Raw genomic sequence first — 27,366 nt, 5'->3', positions numbered from 1 at the left:
TCACACGGTCGATATTTCGAAGTACCGACTTTCAGCCGCTGGTCTTTCGCTCTATACCTCGCTCTCTCGACTCGCTCCCGCCTCATCTGTGTCCTGACGACGAATTTCGCTCTCCCCTTCGCGTTCAATCACGACTGTATTCTTCATCAGCAGTCGTTTACGTATATTCACGTCGGATCGTTTTCACGTTTCTCGGTCAAGCCCATCGCCCAAGCATTTAATTTAACGTCGTTCCGTCGTTTCGTTCAATGAGATACTCGACGTTCATTTTGTTGATCATTTAAAAAAATGTGTGTTAATTTCGGTTCTATTTTAACCACAGGCAATTTTAGCTCGCTGTTTCGTACTGTAGTTGATTCACGAGAACGTTTTAGCGTTATTTTCGGTGGTGTGTTACACAGATTGTTTTACGAGCGTGTCGTGCTGGTCGTGTTGGCGGCACGGAGGTATGTACAGTCACGTTCACGAGACCCGTAATACTGTCTTGTCTCAGCGTCTAGACTCTAGACGGACGAAGCGTTGCTTTCAACCCGTGTTAATGCAATTGCGACTGCGACTGTGTAATTCGAGAAGGTATTGCTCGGCCGTGTTGCATCTATATATCGTCGTATCACTGTCATACTTTACCGCTCGATCGATAGTAATAAATTATAAATCGCAGCGAAACTAGTTCGCGCCATTATCAACCGATCGATGTTCGCTGTCCGCATCATTTTCTTCTTTGTTTCTTTCCCACTCTTTGTCCTCTCGATGTAAAGAAGGGAAATTAATTCATCGATTGGGCGCAAGATTTTCTGTTTTATTATATCTCCAAGCGTATCGTAGGCGTTAAAGAGGTTTCATTCACCGTCCTATAGACAGTTGTCCTTCCGTTCTCTTTTTTCACTATTCTCTAATCCCACTATTACGAGGAGAACACGCGAGCGCTCCCTTGCCTCCCGTTTTACGCTTCACACGCGTTCATCAATTTCCATGAAAAAAAGGTGTCGTCGCGTCCCAGGGTTAATGCTCGTCGGCCTGTCTCACCTCTATTCCCTTGGGCTAGCTCGATATATCGAAGATAAAACACACGTATACCGTCCCTCCTCGAAATACGTTCGCGCTCCACTTCCTCGATTCTTTCTCGAGAATGATTTCCATTCGTTCGTGGCCGCAACCTCGGTCGGTTAGTTACTTCTTTCAGCCTGGGGTAGTAGGTGGTGTACGTGCGCGAGTGCATAACTCGGGGCCGCGTATAATGCACACTAGACGCAAGACGCTTCATAGGCAGCAGCGCGACAGCTAACGAAGTGCGTCGTAAATAGACACGCAGACGAAAGCCGCCATTTCGAGTCGAATACACAGAGTATCCTGTAATGAATGGTATGCCTATGGAGAACGACGTTTTACGCACAAAATATACTACCGTAGACTTGCAATATTTTTACCTTATCGTCTCCTTTTACCAATAGTACGAAACAAATTTTGTTACTTTGTCTACATCTTCTTTCACTTGGAAAATTACACTGACTGAGGCTTATATATTAGATATTTGTATGTCTGCAGACTTGGAATTATTTCCAACTATAAAGTTTCTTTCTCAATGGTAAAACGATTTTGCTATCCTATCTGCTTCTTTCTTTTGAAGAAAAACACTGTCTGTATATGTATGATGTATATGTATCGTCACTGATTACGAATATCTTTTTATAGTATTCTTTTATGAATAATAACGATTGGACTAAGGTTGCATAGATATACAGATATTTGTATTGTGAAATTTATTTAACATGCGGGTTCTCTCTCGATTATATCACGCATTACGGGGCTCTGTATTCTTTTCTCGTTGCGCCTATTGAAGCAGCCATACATTCATTCGATCAGTCCTCATCTCTTGTCTTTGCTCGCTAATCGTGGGTGTGCTTTGAAAAGCGTCACATCGTGGGAAAAACGCAACCCATTGTGTAGAAAGCGAGGCGTTGAATCGGTTTAAGAGTGGAAATCGTTACACGCGCGTCTGCTTAGACGTTCTCGAGCGGAAGCCGTCTAACAGAGAATCGCTCTTCCGGGATCCACTGCATATGTTGCATGCTCGTGTTTCCGGAAGTTGCTTTCCAACGTGGACATCCCGACGTCGGGCGACGTTCGGCCCAGTATTCATCGATGCGTTATCGAAATTCCAGAACGGGTAGCTGATCGAACATTCCACTGGAACGACGATACTTTCCCACGTTCATTCTATGAGCCATAAACACGAAGTATCGAGAAAATGTTCGCGAGTTCGCTCGTGGAATTTTTAATTAGGTCGACCTAATTATCCTATAGTACGATGTTTATTAATTCCATTTAAATAACAAATTGTTTTTCCCCGACCCTACGAATTTTTAACTATCCTCTTATCGAGGGTAATTCAAAGCAAACGTCGACGGCGTAACAAAGAATCGAAAAGCGAGAATTTCCAGAGAGGTTCAACTGGTGCTCCTAGATAATTACCATTCGTTAGCGTGCAGATCACGAGAGCTTTGGTCAAGTGGATTCTTGACCTAGTCCCGTTTCTCCTCGTAATTGCGCCGTGGAAAAAAAACGGTAACGTTCGGCTAATCCCTCGTTAAAATGCGCAAACGACCGATGTTCATGCTCCGACACGTTTTTAATAGGTCAAATTGACACGACGGTTAAATAAAAGGAAATTGAGTCGACTAAAAGGACGCGACAGTCGTCACGTTGCATTTACTACTGGGACAAGCGATGTGTCGAGGAAACGATGAAAAAGAAAAGAAGAAATGAAAAAAAAACGTAAATGGAAAATGACGGCTCTGCTTTCTCAGATGATGTTTCTCTACGTCTACAGCAGCCGGTCTTACTTTTTCGCTGGGGTCGAGCGCACGTTCTTCAGCTCCATCTCTTTGTTCGCCGCGTTGTTCTTCTCGGCGTTGTCCTGCGCGTTTGGCGACGAGTTTTGCGGATTCAGAGGCCTGGTCACCGGGAGCGTCGCCGTGTTGTCTGCAGCGGCAGCCTCCACCTCCACAGTGGCGACCTTGCAATCACCACCACCCACCATCGCGGATTTCTTCTCCCCTCACAATGGACCCTAACGATCGGCAAAAGACACGGCTGGATCTCACCGGGAATATACCACGATTTTCCTATTCTGAGATCCAAACGCGAGATTCCCACTCCGACAGAAGCTCGATTACGACACAGCCGCCATTTTGGCGAACAACTAGAGCACCGTTCGAAGTGTCCACGATATTTTGACTGAAAAATCCTCCCCTCGTCGTTGAAGCTCTGACACGCTCGTCTACTGCCTCGATAGTAGCGAATAAAAAGAGATATCGGATCGAACAGAGCGAACGGAAGCTGATCGGGGCGCGAAACGCCAGAGAATCGACACGGATGGAAGGTTTCGAGACACCATTTCCGAAAATGAGGGCAGCGAGCGCGAGTCAAAAACTCTCTCCCCAAATTGTTGCTCTCTGTTTATTCGATTCCGCGGATCACGCCTGCGCGTTCGCCCCTTGGACTTTTTGCTGCGCCTCACCTCGGTCCTCGGATCAGATGAATGATAGTGTACGAAGTTTAATGAGATACGTATAAATGAACATCGACGGAACGGATGACGAGCGCGTGTAGTAAGATTGACAGATTTTTTTCAGGTGTTGTCGATGTTTTTTTTTTCTTTTTTTTTCAGCAAAAGATTTATCAACAAAGAACGCGTCCCGCTCCTTTTATTCCCCTACTCCCGAAGAAATTTATCGACCAGCGGTCGACTGGTCGGATCTGGTGAGAGAAAAGAGGAAGGGTCGGGCGAGATTTTGGAGCTGGAATTGAAAGGGCGGTTCGGCTCGGCGACCGCGTAGTCGCGATCGAACGCGAGGAAACAAAGAGAAGGGAAAGGCGCGACAGAGGGCGAAGGGAGAGGAAGGAGCGTGGCCAAAGGGCGAGAGAAAGGACCGCGATCAGAGTTGGGAAAGAAGAACGTCGGGAGGAACGAAGCTGTGGGCCACCCCAAAGGTTTTCTCTCTCTCTGATCCCGCGCACTTAGTTGAACGAGCTAATGGAAAATCCCATGCACACGACCGAACCTGAGGCTGGGAGGATCGAGCACTCTCGCTCCGATGACTGATGACGAGCACGACGACAGGCGACGGCCGATGGGCGACAGGCGACGGGCGACGCGCGGCTACGATTACCAACCGAGTGCAATGCACACACCTCGACGAACGCCGACGTACCAACCGACGACGGACCAACGAACGAACCAACGAACTATCCAGTCACCGAGTACGCGACCAAGAAAGCTCACCTGCTAGAGAGGTGGTTGGCTGAAGGTTCTCGCGGTGACTGCACCCAGGGTTCGGCGGAAAAGGGTGTGAAGCGGAGAGACGGAGAAGGGATGGAGGATGGAAGATCGGTGAGAGAAAGAGGAAGTTGATGCTGACGGGAGAGGAGAGGGGGCAAGGGCCAGACACGGAGGATGGGGATAGAGAAAGAGGGAAGGAGAGTAGGACGAAGACAAGCGTGTAGGATTCGTAAGTCGCGTAGAACGTGGAATCGGGAAAAAGGGAGAAAGAGGAATGGAAGAGCGGATGATGAAGATGGTAAGGTAGACACCGAAAGGGAGTCTACCTTACGATAGTCGGTGTAAACACAAGCGTCGAGGGTTAATCCGAGAGGAACGGGAGCAGAGCGAGAGATGGACGGATGGACAGGAGCCGAGCGAGATGGACTATGTTATCGGAGCACGATGAAATGGGGGTAGAATCACGATCGCCGCCCCCAGCATCCCGGAGACTGAGGCTGGCCGGGAGGTCTCTTCCCGGGCAGCGGCAGCTTCTTGCACAAGCGCACTACGAACCGCGGCTTTCACTCTATATCGCTCTTTTCGCCTATCTCCTTCTCGCAACCCTGGCCTCTTTCTCCCCAATATATTTCATCTCCTTCTCGCGATCTTTCCCTACGGTGTCTCTTGTCTTTTTCACCCTTTTCGCTCCTCCGCTCCTTTTTCCATGCATTCCATTCCCTCCACCCCTGGCTGTGGTCTCGTACGCGGAGATCCAACGAGAATCCTCCACCACGATTCCTCTCGGCTACCAAGCTACCTCGAAGCTGGGACTCTTTTTGTTCCCTTGGAATCTTCGGTCGGGTCATGAATTTTTTCTCCTCGTGCATGCCATGTCCCCATTTTCGTTCCTGCTCCGCTCTGTTTTCTTTCCAACCTCGTCTCTCTTTCTTCTACTTCCTTTTTATCCCCTTTTTTCTTCCATTTCCTCGTACAACCACGCGGAACTCCGGATGACTTCGTGTTGTTTTCTCGATTCAACGTCAATTACGGGCCAAAGGCTCACTCCTTGATTCGATCCGCGCTTTCCTTTTCAGCTTTTCCACGCGTTTCGTCTCCCGACTCTCACCGACGTTGCTCGTAATCGCGGTCACTGGGTTTTCGGAGTAGCGTCGCGAGCCCGCGTGCTTCGCCAATGGCAAATCTGCATCCTCGCAACAGTCGTTGCAAGTCGTCTTTATGCGACGAAAAGCAACGTCGGAGCTGATTCTTCGATCTTCTTCCAAGCCTTTCTCGCCGACCTCTTTTTAATCCACGCGTTTCGCGGAATCACGACAGCGGAAGTTGCAGCGCCAACGAAAATCCCTCTTTCCCGGTGGCCTTTTTCACCGTCTTGTCTCTGGCGACCGTGTTCATTCACACCCGCCAATGATAAACGCTGAATAAACATTCAGGCAACGTCCTCTTTTTTCCATTTTTATCCCCATCTTGCGTTATTTAAATATCCTTTCGCATCTATTTGCAGCCTCCCGGACGTGGTGGATGCTAAAGACCTGGCATCGATGCATTTACGAGCAGCCTTTGTACGAGCTGCTCCTCCCGCTCCAGCACAGTCGCTGTCTATGGTTAACAAGAATCGGTGAAGCACCCTTTGCCGGTAACTCGTCCTGCATCGTCGTCGTCAGGAGGGAGCCGTGTCTTTTGTCTACGTGAATTTCTGTATGGGAAACGCGTGCGCTATCGCGAATTCCCCTCGCGGCTCTTTTCGCGATCAATTCTCCCGAAAACTCGAGTACGCTATCATACTCTGTCATTCAGCATAAGATATCATTCGGCAAGATATCGTACTATACATCCGCCATTCGTACCATACACCCGGATTCTCCACAATCGTAAATTCGAAAAATAATTTCGTGATCGCCAGGGTAATAATATCTCGTACTGATCCTTCTTTTTTTTTCCTATAGATCTGGTGGTCGTGTGTAATTCATTACCATTTAAGTTTCCCCCTCGAGTAGCAAAGTCTCACGGTTTGTTTCGTCGATATTTTACGATCACTTTCAACGCGTCTCCCTTCCCCTGTATCACGATACCTTCTCCATTGACTCGTAGATTCTCCCACTCTTCTTTGACGAGACCGCAAGATCGTGTCTCTGTTCCGATAAGTTTTTAATTCCATGAAACAGAGGCGAGGGGAGAAGCGGCGTGTTTCGCGAAAACGTTCCCTGTAAGTTGAAAAAGTCCGGCGCGCACATTCGGCTGCGTTCCCACGGGAGGATCCGGAATTGTCAGAGGTAGGAGATCTGGAAGAGGGCTGGCGAGGTGCCGGGGGTGAGGGAAGGGGAGTGATATGCTCTGTGGTTCTGCGACCCACTGACCCGCTCGATAACGCTACCACCGAGGTCAGTAACCTTACTCTACCATAAAATTCTCCATCGTACGACCCTTTTCGTACCGACTTGACTAGAACCAACCGTTGATTACGATTGCGATCGGAGATAATCTCTTGCCTCGTCGATGATTGCCACCAGCTTTGTGTCTATTGATCGTTCCACTTGTCTTTTATACAAGGTACCTACCAAGAAGTAGTCTTCTTGCTTCTCTTTTTCATCTCACGTTAGAATGGAAAATTTCTGGTAAATGGTTGAAGTGCATCGTTCCATGGTAACAAGAGATTATGGCAACTTCGTGGCAAGGGATTCGTTCCTCTGTTACATGGAGTTATGGTTCGCAGATGTGTTTTTCCGGTCCCGAAGGGTCGATGACCGGCTCGATGATCGAAATACTTGGCAACCATCCATCGAATCCACGAATGCCAAGCTCGATTATAGTTTTCCTGCTTTTTCTCTCGTTCGTCGGACAGGTTTTTCAGCCGTCCGGCAATGTATTGCTCGTAGGTACGTTGGCGAAGAATCTCGAGCGCGCAATCAACCTCGACTATTGCGGTAATCTGTACAAATGGTCGCGTGAGAATTATCGCGATGCGGCGTGTCACGCGATAGAGGGGACCATGGTGCCCTTTTTTTTTATTTTCGTTTTTATCCCTTTTCTTTCTTCCCAATCCCCCTTGCCTCGATCGACTCGAAGCTGACGTTAAGGGTGGAAGACCGCAGAAGATCGCCGGACGTGGAGTAACGCGCGGCGATCGCGTTCCCAGCGATGATCGGAATCAGGTCATCGATACGACGCAATACCTGTGTCCCTAGTATTTTTCTGCGTGCTGTAATATCGCGTTGCAAGGATTGCGACAGACCAGACTCACGCACAGCGAGTATTGATTTCGAGTCTCGCTGGCAGTGCTGCCACGATTCCGCGTCTCTAGAACTAAACCCTGGATGAGAGCTAGGGAGAAGGTCACCGAAATCGCGTCCCTTTCAAATTTCGAAAATTTTCATTTATTCGCAACGAGTAAGTAAGCTTTTATTCAAATCGATCGTGTTTCATCTCCGTTTACGAGACATTTACAAAAAATGTTAAAAGCTCTTTCTCCGCTGTCTCTATGGTTTTCAAAATTTCCAACCTTTACAAATTTCGTTTCTTTCAGAAATTCATTGTCACGACAACGATCCCGTGGTTTTTGGATTTCAGCGATATTATTTAAATTTGTACGATGCAGTCGGACAATTGCTGGTTATTTGAAATTTTTCAATTATCCATGTATCCTTTTTCTTCTCCGAAGTATCCGATCCTTCCGAAGAAATTCGAGCAAGTTCGCTCGGTTTTTTGCCCCGATCGGTGCACCTCGAGGTCGTCGACGCAGCTTACCTTCTTCGGATGCACGTTGCATCGCCCGAGGGCTGCTTCAAGATGGCGTTCTTCTTTAACCGATGCATATTAACGAGGGTCAATCAGTCGTGCGGAGGTGGTTTTCTCGTACAACGAAGCGTTCAACGAGCCAGATAACGAAACTACGGAATTTCCTCCTCCCATCTGTCTTCTATCGAAACACGTAGTTTTCAAAGTCGATGCAAGTTTGCCACGTCGATCGCTCCCATTTCGAGAAACAGTCGAACCAACAACAGTCGGTCACAAATTTCGATCGTGTCTTTACGCAAATTATACGGTCGCTTGACAAATTCGAATAACGAACATGGTTTCGATTCAGATTCACGCGAAACTCTATAGATCCTCGTTACTTCTATTATAGTCAAAAGATTGCTTGTTTACAATGGCTTCTCGGGTCTGTGAACCATTTCCCTTTGTAAACGCCGATACGATCTTTCCCGAAATAAGCGATTGCTATATCACTCGGTTAAGCATGCAGACGCCCGTATCCCCATGAAACTTCGGTTACCGAAGTCGTAAAACGTTAAACCACGTTGGCTAATGTTATTTTCGGCCAGTCAAATGGTCGGTATCATGATCAGCAGTTTAGCGCTAGCGGAAGCACTGGAAACTTAACATGCCTCCACGTGTCTGTAATCACCTACGGTACTGTTCAAAAGTATTCGGACTCTTTCTTATTTTCGATTAGGTGTATTTAATTGTACGTACAATTCTAGACAAATTAAACAACAATGATTTTATCCTTTATAATCAGCTTAGCTGCGCGTACTAGCGTATTATAAAAGGATTTGATCGACTTTTGAAACCTTATACGTAATGAAATTGGTGTTTGTATCTGTCAAACCTTATAAAGGTTACTTGAGAAACTCTTTGTCATTTTGTTTAATTTTCGGGTTACAAGTCGGATTAAGAAGAGTCCTCTAAACCGATGTTTAATACAATCAATGTTATTTAAATAATGACATGTACGTAATACATACAGTAAACAATATTATTCTTATATTCTTAATAGATTATTAATTTGCTAGTTTGGCAACGAAAAGATAGTAAGCAATGCGTCTAATCTCTATGTGTGGAATCGAAAAATATAAATCGAAAAATTGTCCAAGTTATAATTAAATACAGAACGATAATATAAATACGTTGAGGAGATTGGTTTGTTTAATTTGCACAGTTCGAAGATAGAGTATCTGTTGATGTTCAAAAAAACAGGCAATTTGTAAAATAATTTGTAAAATTCACCTACTGTTATTACAAAACGACCAAAGTGTCCGGATACTTATGATCGGTAGCGTGCTAGTTCCATTACCATTCGAGCCACGTGTGGATTATATTTAACCTTCCTTCGCGCGGCTATCGATATTTTTTTCCACCAACGCACGTTTCCGTAATGTCCTATTTTTATCGGTGCGTGGACGTCCGCGTGCAAAATGAAAAGAAAAGAAAAAAAAAGAGAGAGAAGAACGCAAAGAGGACGAGCAGGCACGCGTTTATAGGAAATCATGGATGGTACCGCAGGCATGTAAAGGCAATTAGACGACAGTCGCGAACGCGTCGTAAAACCGTCGCGTCTCGGCGAGACGTCGCGCGGAACGAGGCCCTCGCGAAGGCCTTTCGTCACCTCGACGATCTTAAGAATGCACTCGCAAGAATGTACTCGTAAGAATGTACTCACTTTGCGTTCTTTGGCAGTGTGCCAGTCGCTGGGCCAGAATGCGTGGGGGTGAGGCAGAGGGGTGGATTGTTCGCGTTCTGAGGCACCAGGGGTTGCCTCGCGTGAGCCGGTGACGTGTGCGAACCGTAACCGTCTGAATTCAGCTAAAACCAATGAATTAATCCCGGGTGCATTTTTATACAGCGGCTCACGAATGTATTTAAAGAAGTATTTTTCTATGAATATATTATGCGTATCGTACGAAATATCTTTACACTTCGTTGATACTTTATCGATAGACACGACTATCGGGATTATGTTAATGGGATTTGAAACCAATCTGAAAACATATACAGAAGCTGTAAGATATTCAGTTCAAGTCGATACATATCCCGTATTGGTTAATGTATTTGAACAGTCTACTATTAATTACATACATTAGCTAGCAACGATATTTAACGAGGATCAGCCGTATTTAAAGAGTTGAAGAACTAAGATCGATAATTTGCTATGAAACAATCTGCTGATTACTAGCGAACGTTGGGTATATTCGACTTGGACAGAAGCACAGTTTCGCGATGTATTATATATGCACATGCTCGAGATAGGACGATCGATTAGAGAACTGGTTCACTGGATGAAATCTCTTTTCTCGACAAACGACAAAGCTCTATCCCATTTTGAAAGATCGTCCCAAAGAAAGTTGGAGCACAAGTGATGAAACGTAAAACGTTAAGCAGCTAATTCAATGGACCACGGTCGAAACTTACTTATTACAGCTACTTGTAATGCCAAGTTTCAGAAATCTTGACACGGTATATCGATAATTGATTAAACGTTTAATTAACCGAGTTTTGTTTGCTTCTGAGGAAACCCGATCAACGAGAAAGTGAAAGTAATCTCGAAAGTAAGGTGAAACTGGACGTGGACCGGTAATTTGATGGAAGCCCGTGAAGTTCACGTACCTTGACGACCGTGCCGATGAGCGAATCAGGCGGCATTTCCGGAGGATCCGGTATCACTCCGGGGTTGGCGTGGGCAGGATAATCGTTGTGAAGATTGGGCTCCTTGACAGGAGTGCCGTCGACCCGCTCCATGTCCAGGCTGTCGGTCGGTGTCGGCTGCGAGAGCAGGCGCTCCTTCATCTCGTGCAGATACGGACACCGCTGCATCTCTTCAGAGTTACTTTTCGGTCGATCTGCAAAGTAATCAGGTATCGACCGGTTAAGAGACGAAGCAAGGAGGAAGCTCGTTGCTTGCTTTAAACTCGATCGTAAACGATAACGTTGACATCGATAGGCCGGTCGTGTCGTGGCCATCGTGTCTTTCGCAAGGGATATCATTAATTATACGCCTCGTGAATAATGCATCAAAACTATTAATCGACCGTTCGTCCTCGTTTCCGGTCCTTCACGGCCGGTAGTTACGATTCGATCGATATTCCCGAGATCGTCGTATAACGACGGTTACTCGGCCGTTATGTCCGGTACAATGGAATCAAGCGACGAAGAAATGACACCCGCGCACTCAGCCTCCGCCAATCCCTCTGGAATTAGAACCTTTTCACCTCGTTAAGTTTCATCGAACGCGTATTTGTCCCGACCTCGTGCACCGTGCCTCTTCCACACGATTCGCTTATTTACTCGAACAGTGGCACTCTTTGTGAGGGACACTCTGCGCGAGGATCATCTTAACACATCATCTACCTTTTCTCCCTCTTCTCTCCATTCCATCGACAACTAGTCGTCTGACGGCGAATATCGAGCACATATTCTTCCTCGTTAATACAGGAGGAATCGATAGGAGAACTGGAAGTTCAGGGTTCACGAAATCGCCCCTGCGTTAACCTTCAACGTTGAACTTACTCGACATTACGGTGTCCATCGCGTGCCAGTCGAGCAAAAGGACTCGATCGACGAAAAACAAGAACTCGAACGATCTCGATCGCGCGAAATCGAGAGTAGGCCGTGATCGATCGGCCGGGACAATCGAGCCGTGGGACGATAGCGTAAACGCGATCGGATCGGCACTGGTTCAAGGGGAAGTCTGATCCTCGCCGAGTACGCGACATGCTCTCTCCCCATAGCAGAGATCGCCAAACATGGCACTGCCGATCGGCCATCGAGCGGTCCGCTAGTCACGTGCGTTCATCTTTCCGCGCGGCCACGCTTCGAGGAACTTGATGAGCACGAGACGGGAAAACGAATGAGAGCCATCGAACACGCATCGAAGCCTGCTCGAGTTCTTTTTACGTTATCATCGAGTGGCGCTGCACGGTGTAGCCGTATCCAGCGGGACTTTCCATTAATTACGTTACGGTGATCTCAATCGTCCGTTACATTTTTGGGAATTTCAGCGTAGAGAGTTTTTCTATTTACTTTTCCTCGTTTGGAATATAATTGCGTTAAGTTTCAATTGGCGTGATGCTGGTTGTATGGCCGACAGACGCAAGCGTTGCAAATTGGTTTAAGAATCGATAGTATCCATAATATTATATAAGTAAAGTATGATACGAGGTACGAGGAACTTTATTTAAAGTGCTGAGTGCGAGTCAGCTTTAACTTCGAAGGATTCTAAAAAATGTATAATTGATGCTTTCGAGGAATAAGGTGTACTCAGGTCTCAGTGACTATCTGTTGAAAAATTTCATTTCGGATTCTGAAGGGTTTAGTCGTATAAGGTTGTCCGAAAAGTTTCTTTCGTTTTATGAAGAAATAATAGACGCACAACGTTTCTTGTTTTATATTATTTTGTCGAATTACATAGGATCGATTTTGTTCTGTTGAGATAAACACCGGGACATTTCACACACACTTGGTTTCACGTTTGTATGAAGGTGCATTGCTGCAAAAAACACGTTTGCGAAAGAGAGACATTTTTCGGACAACTTAATATTTATCTGACAGTAATTTATCGCGAATAAGAGAAATTTGTCATTAGCTTAAAGGTTCTAAATAGATTGATAAGATAATATTCCGTCATCTCATAATATATTGTACGTATTAACCTAATTATGAAACGTACAAATTTCATCGTATTTGTCGATTAATAATTATCTGCCGCCTTCTGGAACTATGTTACTCTTGGGTTCTGCTTTTGAAAAATTATTAAGATGTTAACATGAAATGTTCGCTTACTCTTTTGACACTTTACACTGAGAAGTTTAATTACTTTGCAGACTTTATACTGAAAGTCTACCAGCCATATTTCAATTAATTTTTTAATTAGTAATTATCTGTTAATCATCAAACCCGTGCCATACCAATCGAGGATTAATATCGATAATTTCCAAGCCATTGTTTCGCTTATTACTCGAAACCACATCTATTAAGAGAGTTCTTTCTCAAAACGAATATTTAATCGAAATCAAATCGACGGTTCTCTTAATTAGAAGCGAAATCGGAATTTACAGGTGAGCGGTACACGACAAACAGATGGGGCAAACAGAAGAAAGTAGATATCGGTCGAGGATGAATTTTTAATGTTTGCTCGGTGTTCGAATTACGGCTCGCATCGAAATGGCACGGTTTTCCGGCGAAAAGCTATCGATTCTTGAACGCGCCGCTAAATAGGTCACTCGACGCAGCGCAGGTAATTAGCGGGAGTAGCGAGTTTACGTAAGAACGGGTTGCTGTGCGTTTTGCAGGTAGCAGCGTTTCGTGAACTCGACGAGTCAGATTTCTCAGTTATCTCGTTTTCGCGAATAGGTGTCGATTGCTTCGGGTATCGCGCGATTAACTGGGTCATTTGTTTCTGTACCGTTTTACTCTTGCGATTCGGCTATTTACATTATATATATGTATGTATGTGTGAACTCTTCCTGTATCTGTATTCAGATGTCTCCAATTATTTTTAAAAAGAAACGGACTAAAATTACATGTTAAAGTCAACGAATTCTCGCCTACGAATTCTCATTTGTCTATATTTACCCTACGATGTTGCCAGCACAGATTTTCATAGGGAAAAATTATCGATTATCGAACGTTGTTGTGCGTGAAGTTAACGGAAGCAGTTATTTATATCAGCTAAGGGAACCGATGACACCAACGTGAATAATAAATGAGCTCGTCGAACAAAGCTCGTCTCTCGTAGTGCTTGGAATACAATATACATTGTATATTGTATTTTGTATATTAAATATATCATTTAATATACAAAAAGAGAAAAAATAAAAAATAGTAGATATTCACCAGGAAACGTAAGACACGGGTCGCTCCAGTGTTTCGACGTTACGTGATTTTCTAAAGTAGCTTTTCTTCTCGAAATATCGCTTAAAACGAAACCTGACGACACTCTTATTTTTAGTCTAACGGATATTATTACCAATTGTTACGATTCAGATCGCTCATTTGCAGGTATACAGCGTGGAAGAAATTAGACGAAGTGAAGTGTCGTAAGGAACGAACACTCATCGAGGTTGTTAGTTCATTGACAACGCCACGTGTAAATGTTTGCTTGCTGTCGCAAGCTAGGAATAAATTACGGCTACGAGCGTGCCATTGCAGCCGTCGAACGCATACTAAACCATTTTCTCGACATGATTTGCATCCGTCGTTTCAGCTACGAATCTAACGTCCTTTCGTAGAATCGCGATCTTGTCACCGGTATTTTCGTACGTTTAGCAGAAGTTTATATTTGTATCGAGATTCGACTGTGATTTCGATCGACATGGAATAGAAACTACGTTCGGTGTATGTGCAGCGACGATGAAATTTCAAGGTGATTCGCAAAGCAGGAAAATGGCAAACGCTTGAATGAAACTAGAAACGTGGATAGGAGGGTAGAGGGGGGAGGAAGGGTGGTGAAAGCGAGGCTGCAGTTACTGACCTACCTCGAGTCACGATTGCAAGCTATCTCTACGAAGAGGCGGGCAAGAAGAAGAAAATACTACTGGCGGAAGGGTGGCAACGACCGACCGCAACGTAAATACACGGCAGCATCTCGAGAAAGGAACAAAGGAGGGTCTAAGGGGACGATGAAGCTGCCGAGAAAAAGACTCGAGTCATCAAGAGATACTTCGTCTTTTCCATTTTCTGTCTTTTGTTTAGTTAGCGTGATTAAACGTATGATACAGGGAAGAAGTGAGGGGCGAAGTGGATGACACGTAGATAGCGGAATCGTCGGTCTAATCGATCAATTTGTTGGAAGAAAAGTTAAAGGGGTGGCGTGACGCGTATCGCGAGTACGAGCTCCCGCTTTGAACGTGGTGTTGAATCGTACAAGGGGGAATTCAACAAGTGCAGCAACGGCTAAATGGAATAATCGGTCCGGTTAGAGCAAGCACGGACGGGGTGGAACGAGCGCGAGAAAACGCGGTGCTAGTCGACACTGAGAACACTCGCGATCAATTTTAGGCCGGTCGTTGGTAAATCAGCGGGGAAAAGGTGATCGAGCTTTGACGGAGAATCGATGGCGGTCCGATATAAACAAAGAAGGCGAGGAGGAGTTAAAAAGGAATACAGAGAAGTAAAGTAATCGGAAAATCCTTGGTTACCTGTGTGCGAGTAAGGCTGATACAGGATTCTAACGCGAACCCGCCGGCAGCTAGTTTGTTCCCCGATAACTGACCTATCCGAACGCGCGTCCGGGTGACGCCGCGGCGTCGCGGTGCCCACTGCAAGCTCACGTTCCATTCGTTCTCTCTCGAGACGCGATCGCGAGTCGTGCTGCTTGCCTCCTATTCTTGCACATCGCCGGCTATATATTTAGAAATCCGCGGTTCGTCGGCGTCACAAGCTTTAATCACGATCCTCGGGGGTCGGCTATCACTGTTCCTTCTCCTTCCTATATATTTTTCCTCCCCCTTTTATTTGCCGCGCACTATCCTTATCCCTCTTTTTTCCCCCTATCCTCTCCGTACGTGCTGACTCCTCCGTCGTTCCTTTTCCACCTCCAGTTCGCTCTGATTGTTCGCCTTCGTTCCCGTTTCGGCAGTCGGCGTGGTATGTGTCTCTCTGTCTATTCACGTGTGGCGAACGAAACGGAAAAGGACACGTGTGCGTACGTGTGCGGGTCTTAGGCGTGTGACACGTGCGAGCCAGCTCGGCAAATGTGGAATTATTTCTGCCTTTTGCCACATACCCCCTACCTGCCTCTTCCCACGCTACCTTGTTTCCCCCTTCCTTCGTACCTGCCTTCGAACGACGCTTGCTCGCTCGTGAGCCCGACGACGGCGTCGACGCCGATACCGGCCGCCAGAACGCTCGACGGCCATTCCGCCATTCTACGCGATTCACCGATCGCTATTACAGATCTTCTCTTGTCAGCGAACGCGTTCACCAACCCCACCCCCGTTAGTATCCCCCTCTTCGTCATCGATCCACGTTAGCACCGCTAATGGAACACCGGGATAGGAGACTTAATTTACTCTCTTGTCGCTTTTCAGATCTGAGAACAATTCGCGTGCGCGATGGATATCAGTTTTTTCCACGGCTCCCTTTTGTTTCTCATCGCGACGGGTGCCCTCTGGTTCGCGTTAACGTTCAGAATCGACAAAATGACGCGTATTTTATTAGAGTCAAGGGATCGATGACGCTTCGTTCCTTCCGGGTCATCCACTCTGTCTCTTTTGCTCTCTCTCTCTTCTTTTTTTCATCCTATTTTTTTCCTTCCGTGACTACGCTCCATATTTTCGCCTCACGTTCTTTCGAATATCGAATCCTATCCGCGCTTTCAATCGTAGCCAGATTAACGAACACCCTCTGGAATTGCTCGAGGGCGACGCGTTCAATCCGCGCGGTGCACCGTGGACGTACGTATAATCACAGACTCCTCGAGTCCCTGCAGGTCACGTAAATCCTTTAAGCGTGTGCACACAGATCAAAGATCCCGAATGCGTCCCGGAATAGCGTTCCTTTCGGTCCAAGCGTATCACTGATCGTGCTCTTTCTTTGGAGTTACCTTATCGTCGATCCGAATACTGTAATGGATCGAATTCGATGCTCGTTTAGAACCTCTGAGACCGGAATAAACCGCTAGGCCGATATCGATCGATCGATAGAGCCGGCTAATATATTCTCGATTATGAGACCGTCGTCGTACTCTCGATGGAATTCTAGAAACGTGGTCGCCAATTACCATATTGTCGAACGACTAAAGAATTCCGTGTAAATCGTTAATATCGTCGGTTGATGCCTAATTAATTTCTTCTTTCCACGATACTCAAAGCTAACTGTGCCGCTTACTTTCTGTGCCCGAGCTCTCGCATTTGAAATATCGATAGCCCATGGAGCTCTTCTCAGAACGAGTCTCGATATTCCTTTTTCCTCCGTCTTGTTCTCGTTTATTAATATTCCCTTCGTGCTCTCGTTTCGTCGCGATTTGTTTGAATGTTTTGTTTCGAGCTCGAGAGAGAACCTTTCGCTTCCATAGCTTTTCGATTCAATTTCGCGTATCGACTGGAACCCTCATCCCCTGACTCTGTCCTCGCCTGTTTCCCCCTTCGTGTACAAACGTCTCGCGAGGATAAAGCGCCGAGGACACATCGAAAATCGTCGACCCGGAATAAGCTCTCCTCCATATTTGAAAGCGCGCGATAAACGAGCTTTCTTCTCGAACAACTTCCTGGAAATGGCGGATTTGAAACGAACCGACGAGCTCGAACGCTCTTTCTCTCTAATCGAGCCGCCACAGTGACACGCTCTATCGCGAGTAATTTTAATTATTCCTGGTTGTTTCACCGTGCACTGATTACTCGATTCTTAACGCATCGAGATACGAGGTAACGACACGAAGTGGAGAATTAACGTCAGAACTGAAAGGGGTCGTAGAGGCTAATCGCGGAAGTATATCTCCCCTTGAAAACAAGCGGCAGCGATATTGTAAGGATGCAATTACGAGCCAACCTTTCTTCGCTGTCAACAATTATTTCCTTGCCACCGATGTAAGACGTTCGTCCGCTCAAGTTTTCACGCAAACTTTGTTTTCTTTCGCGGCCGTCCGCGATAGCCTGCGCGCGACAAAAAGACCGAGCATAGAAATGCGCGTCGTTGAACAGAGAAATGAAACTCGACTCCAGCGAGCGGCTAACCCAGTTTCTTACTGGCGCATTTAATTTAAACTGCGAGATCACCGAAGCGCGCCAGCTGTGTGCATCCTTCGCACGTTTTTACGAATCCGTGTCTTTTTAATCTGTCGTGCTTGAACGTGGCAACGAATCGCGAGTGAAAGTTCGTTGTTCGACCTCGGTCGGATGTTGGCGGCTACGGAAGCCAGCAATTGCCAAGCGGCGAGAAGTTGCGACGTTGAGGAGAACAAAGTGGGCATGTAATTAAAAATGAAGCACGCCCTCCTATGGAATCGCGCCGCGCGTGGAGATCCTGTCGTTTCTCGGCTTCCGACATTCGTTCTCGCGTTCATTGAATTCCAGCCTCTTAAATTCCTCCACGTTTCGCTGACAACGCGATTCTGTGTCCGGAAAACGCACAAATTTTTTCGAAAATTCTGCTTACGGTGTTATCTAATGAAAAAGGGAATGCGTAAAGTAGAGTGTTTTGAGAAACAATAGTTCGACGAATAATGAATGACGCGTGGAAGAGAATCGACAATCTTCGGGAAGGAAATTGACTCGCGCAGGAAGTCCGTGTGTCTGTGTGTGTGTATAGGGATTGGCTCGATGTCAGTCGAGCAACACGTATCGGGTTGGAAGGCAGCGAGAGATCTCAATGAGCAGTCCATACGAGAATGCACGGTCACAGATATGTAGTACGGTAGTCTCGGAGAAACAAAAACATCGCGAGGTTATCGCGCCGGCTCCGCCCGTACTCGCGTCCTCGAACCTGATCGATATGCCCACCCCTTCGACGTTCTCGGAAAATATCGACCGAGTCCTGAGTATTTCGGCTCCATAAGCTGCTGCTTTTAGTATATTCTACCTTTTCCCTCCTCTTGATTTACCCCTCTAATATTCTCTTTCTATATCTCTACCTCATCGGTAGAAACCGCCAATAGCAATATCTTGATAGAACTGTTTGCGCTCGATTCACTCGTTTCTTTATCCAGAGGAAATTACCAGTCACTCCGAACTTGCCTATTTTTTTTTTAGTATAGTTCTCCCTTTTTAGTATAATTTTCTAGCTACCCGAGTCTCTGGAAAAAACATTTCCTTATTTACGACAGTTCGAACGAGCGAAGTATAGGTTAAGAGACTCGAAATAGGTTAGGACGCACCACCCTTCGCAGCATCCCCCGAATTTTACCACTCTCCTATTTTCGTTTATATCGTCGTAAGAGAAACATCCACTCGTGAGAAGTAGCACGTAAACCAGCCTGTCAACTACGATGTTGCTGTATACCACCCTCGACATGCCATTATCGATATCTCATACTCCATCCTCGTCTTTCTCGAACGCGATTCTATCGGATTTAATCTGCAGATAATTTCCTATCCAGCTTTCCTCTGCCTTATCGAGCTTGTCCGCTTTTCGAGCACACGTTCTCGCGGCGGCTTTTACGCAGGTCGGTACCATAGTAGGGTTAGGGGAAGGGCAGGGATCACAAGCCTTGTCTAAGGTCGAACACGAAGAGGGAGGCTTACGGTGGTCCTGTTGGTGGAGGTCGTCGAGGATAAGGAGGCCTGGAAGCCGGCAGCGGCGTGGTTCCCGGCGCGATACGCGGCGTCACAACAATCGGACGCCGGAAGCGGCAGTGACGGCGGCAGCGGAGGCGGTGGATCGATTCGGTCGGCCGGTCGTGAACCTCGAAAAACCGTCACGCCGAGCTGCTGCCGCGGTATCCGACACGAAACACGGCCAGACTGCATGGCGACCACCTGTGAGCTTCGTGCCGGCGCCGGCGTCGCGACGCCCATGTACCGTCCATCGACCCAACCGCGCCACCGACGAGATACCGCGACCTCGCTCGACCGAACCTCCGCACCCGGGACCAATTCGAGATTCGCGCATGAAACTGCGTAAACCGTGGTCTGTCCGGATTTGAATTCTGGATATTGTTATCGTCGTCGTTGAGGGGTGAGCAAAGTGGTTCGCTCTTCTGCATCGAATTACACATACGAAAAAAGACAGATTACGGAAAGGAAATATCAGTACGATACGGAATGACAAAAGGATGCGAAGACGTACGATGGAATATAATTTATGAAACAGATGAACCTGGATGAACCGTGGCATCTTTGGAATCGAACTTTTAAAATAAAAATAGGCGATTTTGAGACGAATGGAATTTTTGGATATTTTTACTTTGAACAAAGAAAGGTTGTTCAATCTACAGTTACGGAATAAAGAGATCTCTGAAATTGAACAAAAATTCGTGTTCGTTCGAAGCAGTTATATTTTTCTACGGTTGAGAAATATCGCAAGCATCGCTCAAATATAAAACAATTGCTATCGGCACGCGCGATTTCTCGTTTCGGTATTCTGTTGAAAATTTTCTTGACGCGTTAAAAGTTTTCTTGTCCCTTGAAATAAGATGGAGATTGAAATATAAAAATTCCAGGATTTCGGTAGAATTCGAAGAAAGTGACAGAATGTTTTCCTTTGTTGAGTATAAAATTTGATGATTCAAGATAAGATGTAATAAAATTATACTTGCGACAGCACGGTTGCTTCCGGGAAAATGGAGTAAGCAATAGCGCGTCTATACACTGTTACGAGTCAGAGAATCGCGCACGCCTATTGTTTCGCGATTCCAATGGAAGCAAAACATTCTACTTTTATTCGGGTTACGAGTTCATTCGATCCAATTTACCTTTAATCGAATCAAAAACGTTCGGTTTTCTTTCATCGGTGCTCCTTTCTAAGGAAAAAGAGGATCGTCGGACTATTCGGTTCGCGTTGCCGTTTGACGATTCGGAATGCCATTCTTCGCTATTTTCGCTCTTTTGACTACAGCATTAACAGTCGTAAATTCGGGCACCGATGTTGAGCGGCTTTGGGACGCCGATATTGTGGCAGAGCGGTATCGCGCTCCCAAGATAATAATCGCAGTAGTTACGATGATTACAACCGCCATTGTTCTTCCCGTCCGATATTATCCGCTTTCCGCGCTTCTCGCTATTTTCTGTCGGTTCGACGAAACGGCGAATATGACGCGGTGCTCGGAAGAAAAAAAAAAAAATATAGGAAGGGGAAAAATGGGAAGGAAAAAAATGTGTCGAAGAGAGAGAAGTTTGAAGGGAAAAAACTGGGTCGTTGGGATGGATGGTGCGCGGCAATCGGGAACAACAGTCGCCGAGTTTTCCGTGCGTTTGCTAGTTCGCTCGATATTCCAACAAACGAATGTTTAGACCAGTTGCGAGATCGTCGCGGAGAACCGACGAGGTTGTGAAATAGGAGATGACATTCGATCAGATCCCACGTTCGTCTTGGGAAAAAATTCTATTACGACGGATCTATTACCGTGGGTTTATCCGAGTGGTTCTCGCGCGACGACGAACGCAACTAGTACGAGTTTTCACCAGATCGCGGAAAGCGTCGCGACCGAAGAACGAGAAACGAAGAACGTGTATTTTCGACGAAATATTCTGAGTTTAAAACTTCAGATTTTCGTATAATAAATCACTGAGATCTCCTGTTTAATCGTAGCCTTCAGAAAATAATGTTAAATTGAAGATCTGTATGTCCTTGAGGATGTTACAATATTCCGTGACTCTACTATTTTTATTAGTTTCTTACCTCCATAACGAATTTCGATCTGGTTTCACAAAAAAAGACCAATGAAAAGATATTCACTGTGAAAACTTGCTCCTTGATGAAGCCACGCGATTAAACTTTCGCTCACTGACGGTCTAAGAATTTTCACTGAGAAACGCTTTTTTCGATTTTCCTTGAAATTATCGCCTGGATACTGCGTGTCGAAGTACGAGCAACTTTTCATCCGACTTCCCCGACGTCAGCCCTCTCGAAACGCGAATCTCGTAATTGTGAGCCGCGTCGCGAGGCACTCGCGTCGCGATTGGCGGCTCGAACGCGAATAATCGTGGTTTTATGATGGGCGCCCGATACTTCGCTCCTTTCTCTTCGCGAATCGTGGCTTCCCCTCGGCTCTTGTCGCTTCACGCTTCCCGCGTCCACGAAATTTTGCACCATCGATCGGTACATGCACTTCTATCGAATATTTCCGCGTTACGCTAGTAAAATATTACGAATACATCTGACAAATTTTAGAAAGCGAAACGAATCGCTTCTGCTATCGTCGAGATTCGTGTTCTCGTTGTCACGTTGAATTCTTGCGATTCGTGTTGTAACACGAGACACAAGCGTTCTATCTATTAGCTCGTGTCGAATCGAGGTACGAATTGTTAAGGGGAATTTCCAGTCTGAAAATTCGCGTTGTCGTTGTTCTCGGGGGACGAAGTTCCCAGGAGAAACTCCAGAACTTTTTTTTCCTTTCGCGACTTTAATCTTGAACGCTGCAAAGCGTCCTTCTGTACGACAAGATTCTTTGATGTGTGTCGGTCGTCACCGAGTAGGTGCCTTTGTCATCCAAGTCTTCGACTCGAAGCGAAAAGAACGTTGCGTCGGATTAGACGCATCTGTATCTAGCCCTAGGTCGTATCAAAGCTGTCACAATTGACACCTAACGATTTATGCAAACACGAGTCATTCAGAGAGAAATTTCGCTAAGATGTATAATTTCAAAAGACGCAATCATAAATTCCTAAATTTTGGAAGCTCTGAATTTCTAAAATCTCTGGTTCTTTGTTAATCTTTCACTAAATAATTCGTTTTTGACAATTTGTAAGAATTCTTTCGAATTTCATACGAGGATATTTCACGATCGTTCGAAAGAAAGAAGAGTGTGTGTTCGCGGCAGGTCGGTCATCCCTTCCCACATTACATTTTCAGCCCCCTCGTCCAACTTCTCCACCGACCTCAGCACAACGGTTCAATGCCACGGCCCGATGAACCTAGACACCCGGTATATACGCGTGCACACATACACACACCCGATTTCGCGTACGTATTCGAACGAGACCGTGGTTTTTATTTGCCGGACCTTGACTCGATTTTTGGCTCCTGAATCGTTGTCGGTACCGAAAGGTCAACAGATTTCGAGTTCGCGGCTTTTCGTCACAACGAGAGCCTTAATGGCGGGAACGCGTTAATTGGTCGCTATCGATTACGGGCTTTTTTCACGAAGATTGCACGCATCCCACAGAACATTTAATCCGAAAAATATACACTTTGAAAAAATCGAAATTAAGCGCGACTGAAGCTTTCTTAAGGTATTTTACAATTTTCTGTATGATAGAAATGTGCACTAGGAATCGATGAAAAAGTGGAGACGATAGGCGTGCGGCAAAGCAGAAACGATCAATCGCTAATTAACGCCGATCTGTCTGTCACGTTCGTTTATCGATTAGCAGAACCTAATCGAACAGTGTTACGCAAGTAAATAGCTCGACTTCCGATGCTATTATCCCGCCTGTTATGTACTTACGCCGGTACCTGATGCGTTCGTTACACGCGACTAGCTTGGAGATCGATAAAGCTCGCGTGGAAATTGTTTTGCTGTGAAAAGTCGTTGACCGCGAAAGCGTCGCGGAATCGAAATTCACGTCGTTTAGTTCTTTTTTTTTATCGCGTTGTATTCGCGCCTTCCGCAACCGATATGGCCAAGCCATAAATTCTCTAATTGGCCATGATCGCGTCCGCCATAAAGCATTTGTAATGCGATTCGAGTTTCTGCCCGTAATTAAGGTTAGGAACGACAATTATATATGCAGTTCATTAATTTCTTCAAAATCCAGTTTGTTGGAATCTTCGTGCAGAGACGTCAAACAAACGAGCGTTGTTGCAACATGCTGAGCGTTTCGCTGAACAACTTATAGAGTGCGTCATTAGATAGAGGAGCGCGGGAAAAATTTACGGTCGCGTTTCGTTCATCGGTGTTTGCTCAATGAACCAAGATTCCTTTTCCGTGTCTTTCATCGACGAACGTTTTGATACAAAAATAGAAAAGGCGATTGTATCTACCATTGTCTTCTCTCATTTACATGATTTTCGGCTGACAAGTAAACCGTGTTAAATAGACCGTCATTCAAGACGAAACTAGATATCCAGGCAAATAGAAAACAGGCACGCGCGCGGACGAGGTAAGCAAGGGGGAAACAGCGTAATCAAAAAAGCCACTCAACGTGCACTTACGCGAAGCGTACTCACCCGTCCATTAAGCAACAACGATGCGCTCGTAGAACGCCATGAGTCGCGGAGATGGCCCGATTCAGTTTTCACCCCCGTATTCTATCTTCCCGCGAATTCTATCTTGTAATCACGTTCTCCCTTCTCGTCGTCGGCCGAATGGAACGGTAGTACTATGTCCAGCGACACGCTGCCACGATCTCACCAACTGTTCGGTTATTTTCCTCGAGCAACGTGCTTCCTCTGCGGCATTCGTCGAATGTAAACAAGGTGTTCGGAGCTTGCGCTGTGCCCGGAAGCTTCGCCGCGAACCACACAGACCTTTCTGTCCATGCACGCGACTTCTACGCTGCTTCTCTCTCTCTCTCTTTCTCTTTCGCACTCTCTCACTCCCTCTGTTTTTCTCTCTTCCACGTCCGTCTTTTCTCTCCTTTTTCCTCTTTCATTCACCTCTTGCGTCCCTGTCCAAGCAAGCTTACGGTTGGTCACCGTCCTCGTCACACCCCCTCGTAACCCGTCTTTTTCCCATCAACGGGAAACGCTCCCCCTTCGGAGCCTTTCTGCGTGTTACGGTTCGTAGCTGGAGAAGTTCGGTCGCTTTTACTGTCGCTGCCGCTTCGTCCCCGTACGATCCATGGCGCTGTAATGGCGACGCAACGGTTATGGGGGTCGCCGTGCGCGAAGCCACCCCCATGCACGATGGGGAAGCACGATCAATACCTTAACCCCCGCGATACGCTTTTCCACTCCGTGACGCTTGCCTGTCCCCCGACGATGTACCTAGCCCGCTCACCCTGCAACTCTCTATTTCTCTCTCTCTCTCTCTCTCGCTTTCTCTCTTACTTTCCCTCTACTCTGTACACTCGGTTCTCTGTATCGAATCGCACCGGTTGTCGACGAGACTCTACCTCCCGCTTTTATCGTCGACCATCCGTCGCTATTCTTTGTCGCGCACAGCGAAACTTTCTGTATCGCGTGGAGCATCGCGACCGACCTGGAACCTCCTCCTCGCGAGCAGTTGGAGTCTAGCGGCAGAATGAATGCGACCGGTGGCTCTTTATCTTCCAGCGATGCAATTGCGTCGGAGGGCGGCCTCGAGTGGCCAGAGCAACGGATTAATCGGAGCCAGAGAACTTCGAGGACGCTCCCCGAGTCTCTCGTCTCTGCCGTGTGTCGGAAATTCGTTTCTCGCGCTATAGGGTGCGATTATTTGGACGTCGTTTACCACTTCGGCTCCCCGTATCGAATTTTTAACCCCTGGTCTGCTCGATTTTATCGAATTTTATTTCAGCTGGTTTGGCTCTCACGATTAACAACAATTTTGAAATTCCTGAATAACACTTGATTAAAGCGTTCTACCTTTGTCGATGTCGAATTGTAAATTGGAAAAACAGTTGAAAGGGTGCGTATAGTTGGCGATCGAATTTCTACGTGTTCTAGTGGCATTTCGATGCTGCACGGTCGTAAATTACCGGACACTGTACAAGAGTGATGGAAAAATCGCTTTTTCCGTTCATAGATGTAAACCGACTAGCTTCGGTTTTCGACTGTAGGTACAGGTTTCAAAGGACTCGGATATTCTTTCCTGGGTATTGATTTTTTCCATTACGATTTAAACGGGCTCCAGTAACGATGGATACGAGAGCGTATTACGAAGAGTTTGGCGGCTAAAGTACACCCTCGTCGAAGCGACGGGAGCCCGACAACGCCCAGGAGGGTTGAATTTAGCCCTTAATTACGGGGACCGGCTCACGAACGATCAGCCACCAGAATGTTTGGCTCGTCGAGGGTTTCCTCTATCGCGCTTCACCAGATGCTTCGTGCTTACCATGAGAGACGATCGTTCTGATTTTTTTTTTACACAACCTGTATCATTAAGAGGAATCCCACTACTCGTTTCCTGTATAATTTCGTTCCTTCGTTCGAGCATTTAAAATTTGATTCGTTTAAAATATAATGCCGATGTATGGATACTTGTCGATGTAGGTTAAGTCCATCGAAACAAACGTAGCTGCTATCGTGAACGCTATTAATACCGTTATTTATTATTTGCTGTTTGCTATCGAAAATCAAAAATATCTAGAAGGGCGAAGGAGCGAACAACGAGCAAAGAGAGCAAGGTACACACCAACGATCCACTTGCGAGTGAACATTATTGCAGGCGTGTAAAGGGTCGTTGTGTTCGCACGCTCTCTTGTGCAACGCTCTTTTACCCTTCTCACACGCGTGCCGCGATAAAAATGAGCTGCATGCGTGCTGTGTTTTAAGATGTGTCTCCGATTTTCTTCAACGCCCAGCCGCCTTCCCTCCGATCCCACTCTATCGTCCGTGTTAATTCTCCTGCGTGTGCAGATCAATTTGCGAATTCACCTGATCATTTAACTTAATCCCGGAAGGACGAGTGTCGTTTGTTAAATCAAGAAGATAAAAAATATATTATTTTCGTTCAGTTGATTCACCGAATGTTCAATGGTTTACGAGATATTTGTAATAAAGGATATATATTGCTTAATTGTTGTATCTTTGTTGCAAGAAAGAAAACGAAGGAAAAAAAATACAGCGAGTGTGTAAAGACGCATACTTACCATCGGACATGATGACGAACAGTGATCACCGGGTCTTCGCAAACATTTTATGATCACTGCACGATTTTCTTGTAACAAACTCACGATCAGTTCTCGAGACCTATAAAAACGTTCGATTATTCGCAAGAATTTTCTGTCTGGTACGAATGCTGATAAGAACTGTGTTTCATGAACGTGCTCGCGAATAGTATGCACGCTGCACGCAATTTGCAATCTATCGCGGACAGCGAGGATGCAAGATGTTTAATGAGGTTACTGGATGGTTCTGCAGGTGCGATAGATTACCGCCATGAACGATCGTGCTATAAACTTTATGGCGCCAGGCTTCTGAATGACTACTTGCTACATACGTATGTATAAAAGATAGTACTTAAAAGCGGAGAATTATTAATCGAACAGCGTTCTTCACTTTTAATTCACAGCGTTATAACTATCAAGGTATCTATCGACGTTTCATACGAATTCAAATGCTTTTCAGTGATTTTATTTTTTTATCATTTTATCATAAAATTTTATTTCGCCAGCATCATGTATATCTTAGAATGTAAACTGTAACATTAAAGATAAAACTAAAATTTGTCAGTTTTCCAATAAACTCCAATAAATGACAGTATACATAGAGTTTAAAGCACTGTATTGTATCTGAGAAATATAAAATGGTATTTAAATCTACTATAAATAGATTTATATTGTTTGTAAGGGATTGAAAATACTATATAGTATTTCGGTATATTTGTTCTTCTGTTCTTCGAAATCTTTTCCTTCTACTCTGATCTCACATACTTAATATTCTTCTAATTCTAATCTCATGTATACTAAGAAAAAAAAAGAAAGAAGAAAAAGAAGAAATTCATTTGTACACGTAGAATTACGCGATTACGTAATATTTTCCACGCAATCTCATTCGATTCGTACAAATTGACATAATACGATTGCTCATTACGTTACGCGACAAGGCCGCGGTGGTTTGCATTATGAGAC

General features: G+C 45.7%; 1 protein-coding gene across 9 annotated transcripts in view; it reads right to left on the bottom strand.

The window, feature by feature from the left end:
* LOC117206504 (proton channel OtopLc) overlaps positions 1-24,063 on the bottom strand; it is a 34,152-nt gene extending 10,089 nt beyond the window's left edge. The window contains exons 1-3 of one of the 9 annotated variants that reach the window (XM_033445900.1): positions 23,822-24,063; positions 10,667-10,899; positions 9,723-9,865 (exon numbers count right to left, since the gene is read on the bottom strand). In XM_033445900.1, the coding sequence (XP_033301791.1) occupies positions 9,723-9,865; positions 10,667-10,873 (350 nt within the window). In that variant the 5' untranslated portion in view covers positions 10,874-10,899; positions 23,822-24,063. Of the gene's footprint in view, positions 1-2,843; positions 3,284-4,064; positions 4,822-9,722; positions 9,866-10,666; positions 10,900-11,407; positions 11,487-11,566; positions 11,589-15,195; positions 15,764-23,821 lie in introns of those variants that run through there. The other 8 variants (XM_033445896.1, XM_033445898.1, XM_033445897.1 and 5 more) reach the window with 8 other exon arrangements.
* Between the last annotated feature and the right edge of the window lie 3,303 nt (positions 24,064-27,366).

This window comes from Bombus bifarius, unplaced genomic scaffold, assembly GCF_011952205.1.
Source record: "Bombus bifarius isolate JDL3187 unplaced genomic scaffold, Bbif_JDL3187 scf7180000008008, whole genome shotgun sequence".
Taxonomy (NCBI): domain Eukaryota; kingdom Metazoa; phylum Arthropoda; class Insecta; order Hymenoptera; family Apidae; genus Bombus; species Bombus bifarius.
The sequence above is the reverse complement of the archived record's forward strand: the minus strand, read 5'-3'. Positions and strand labels throughout refer to the sequence as shown.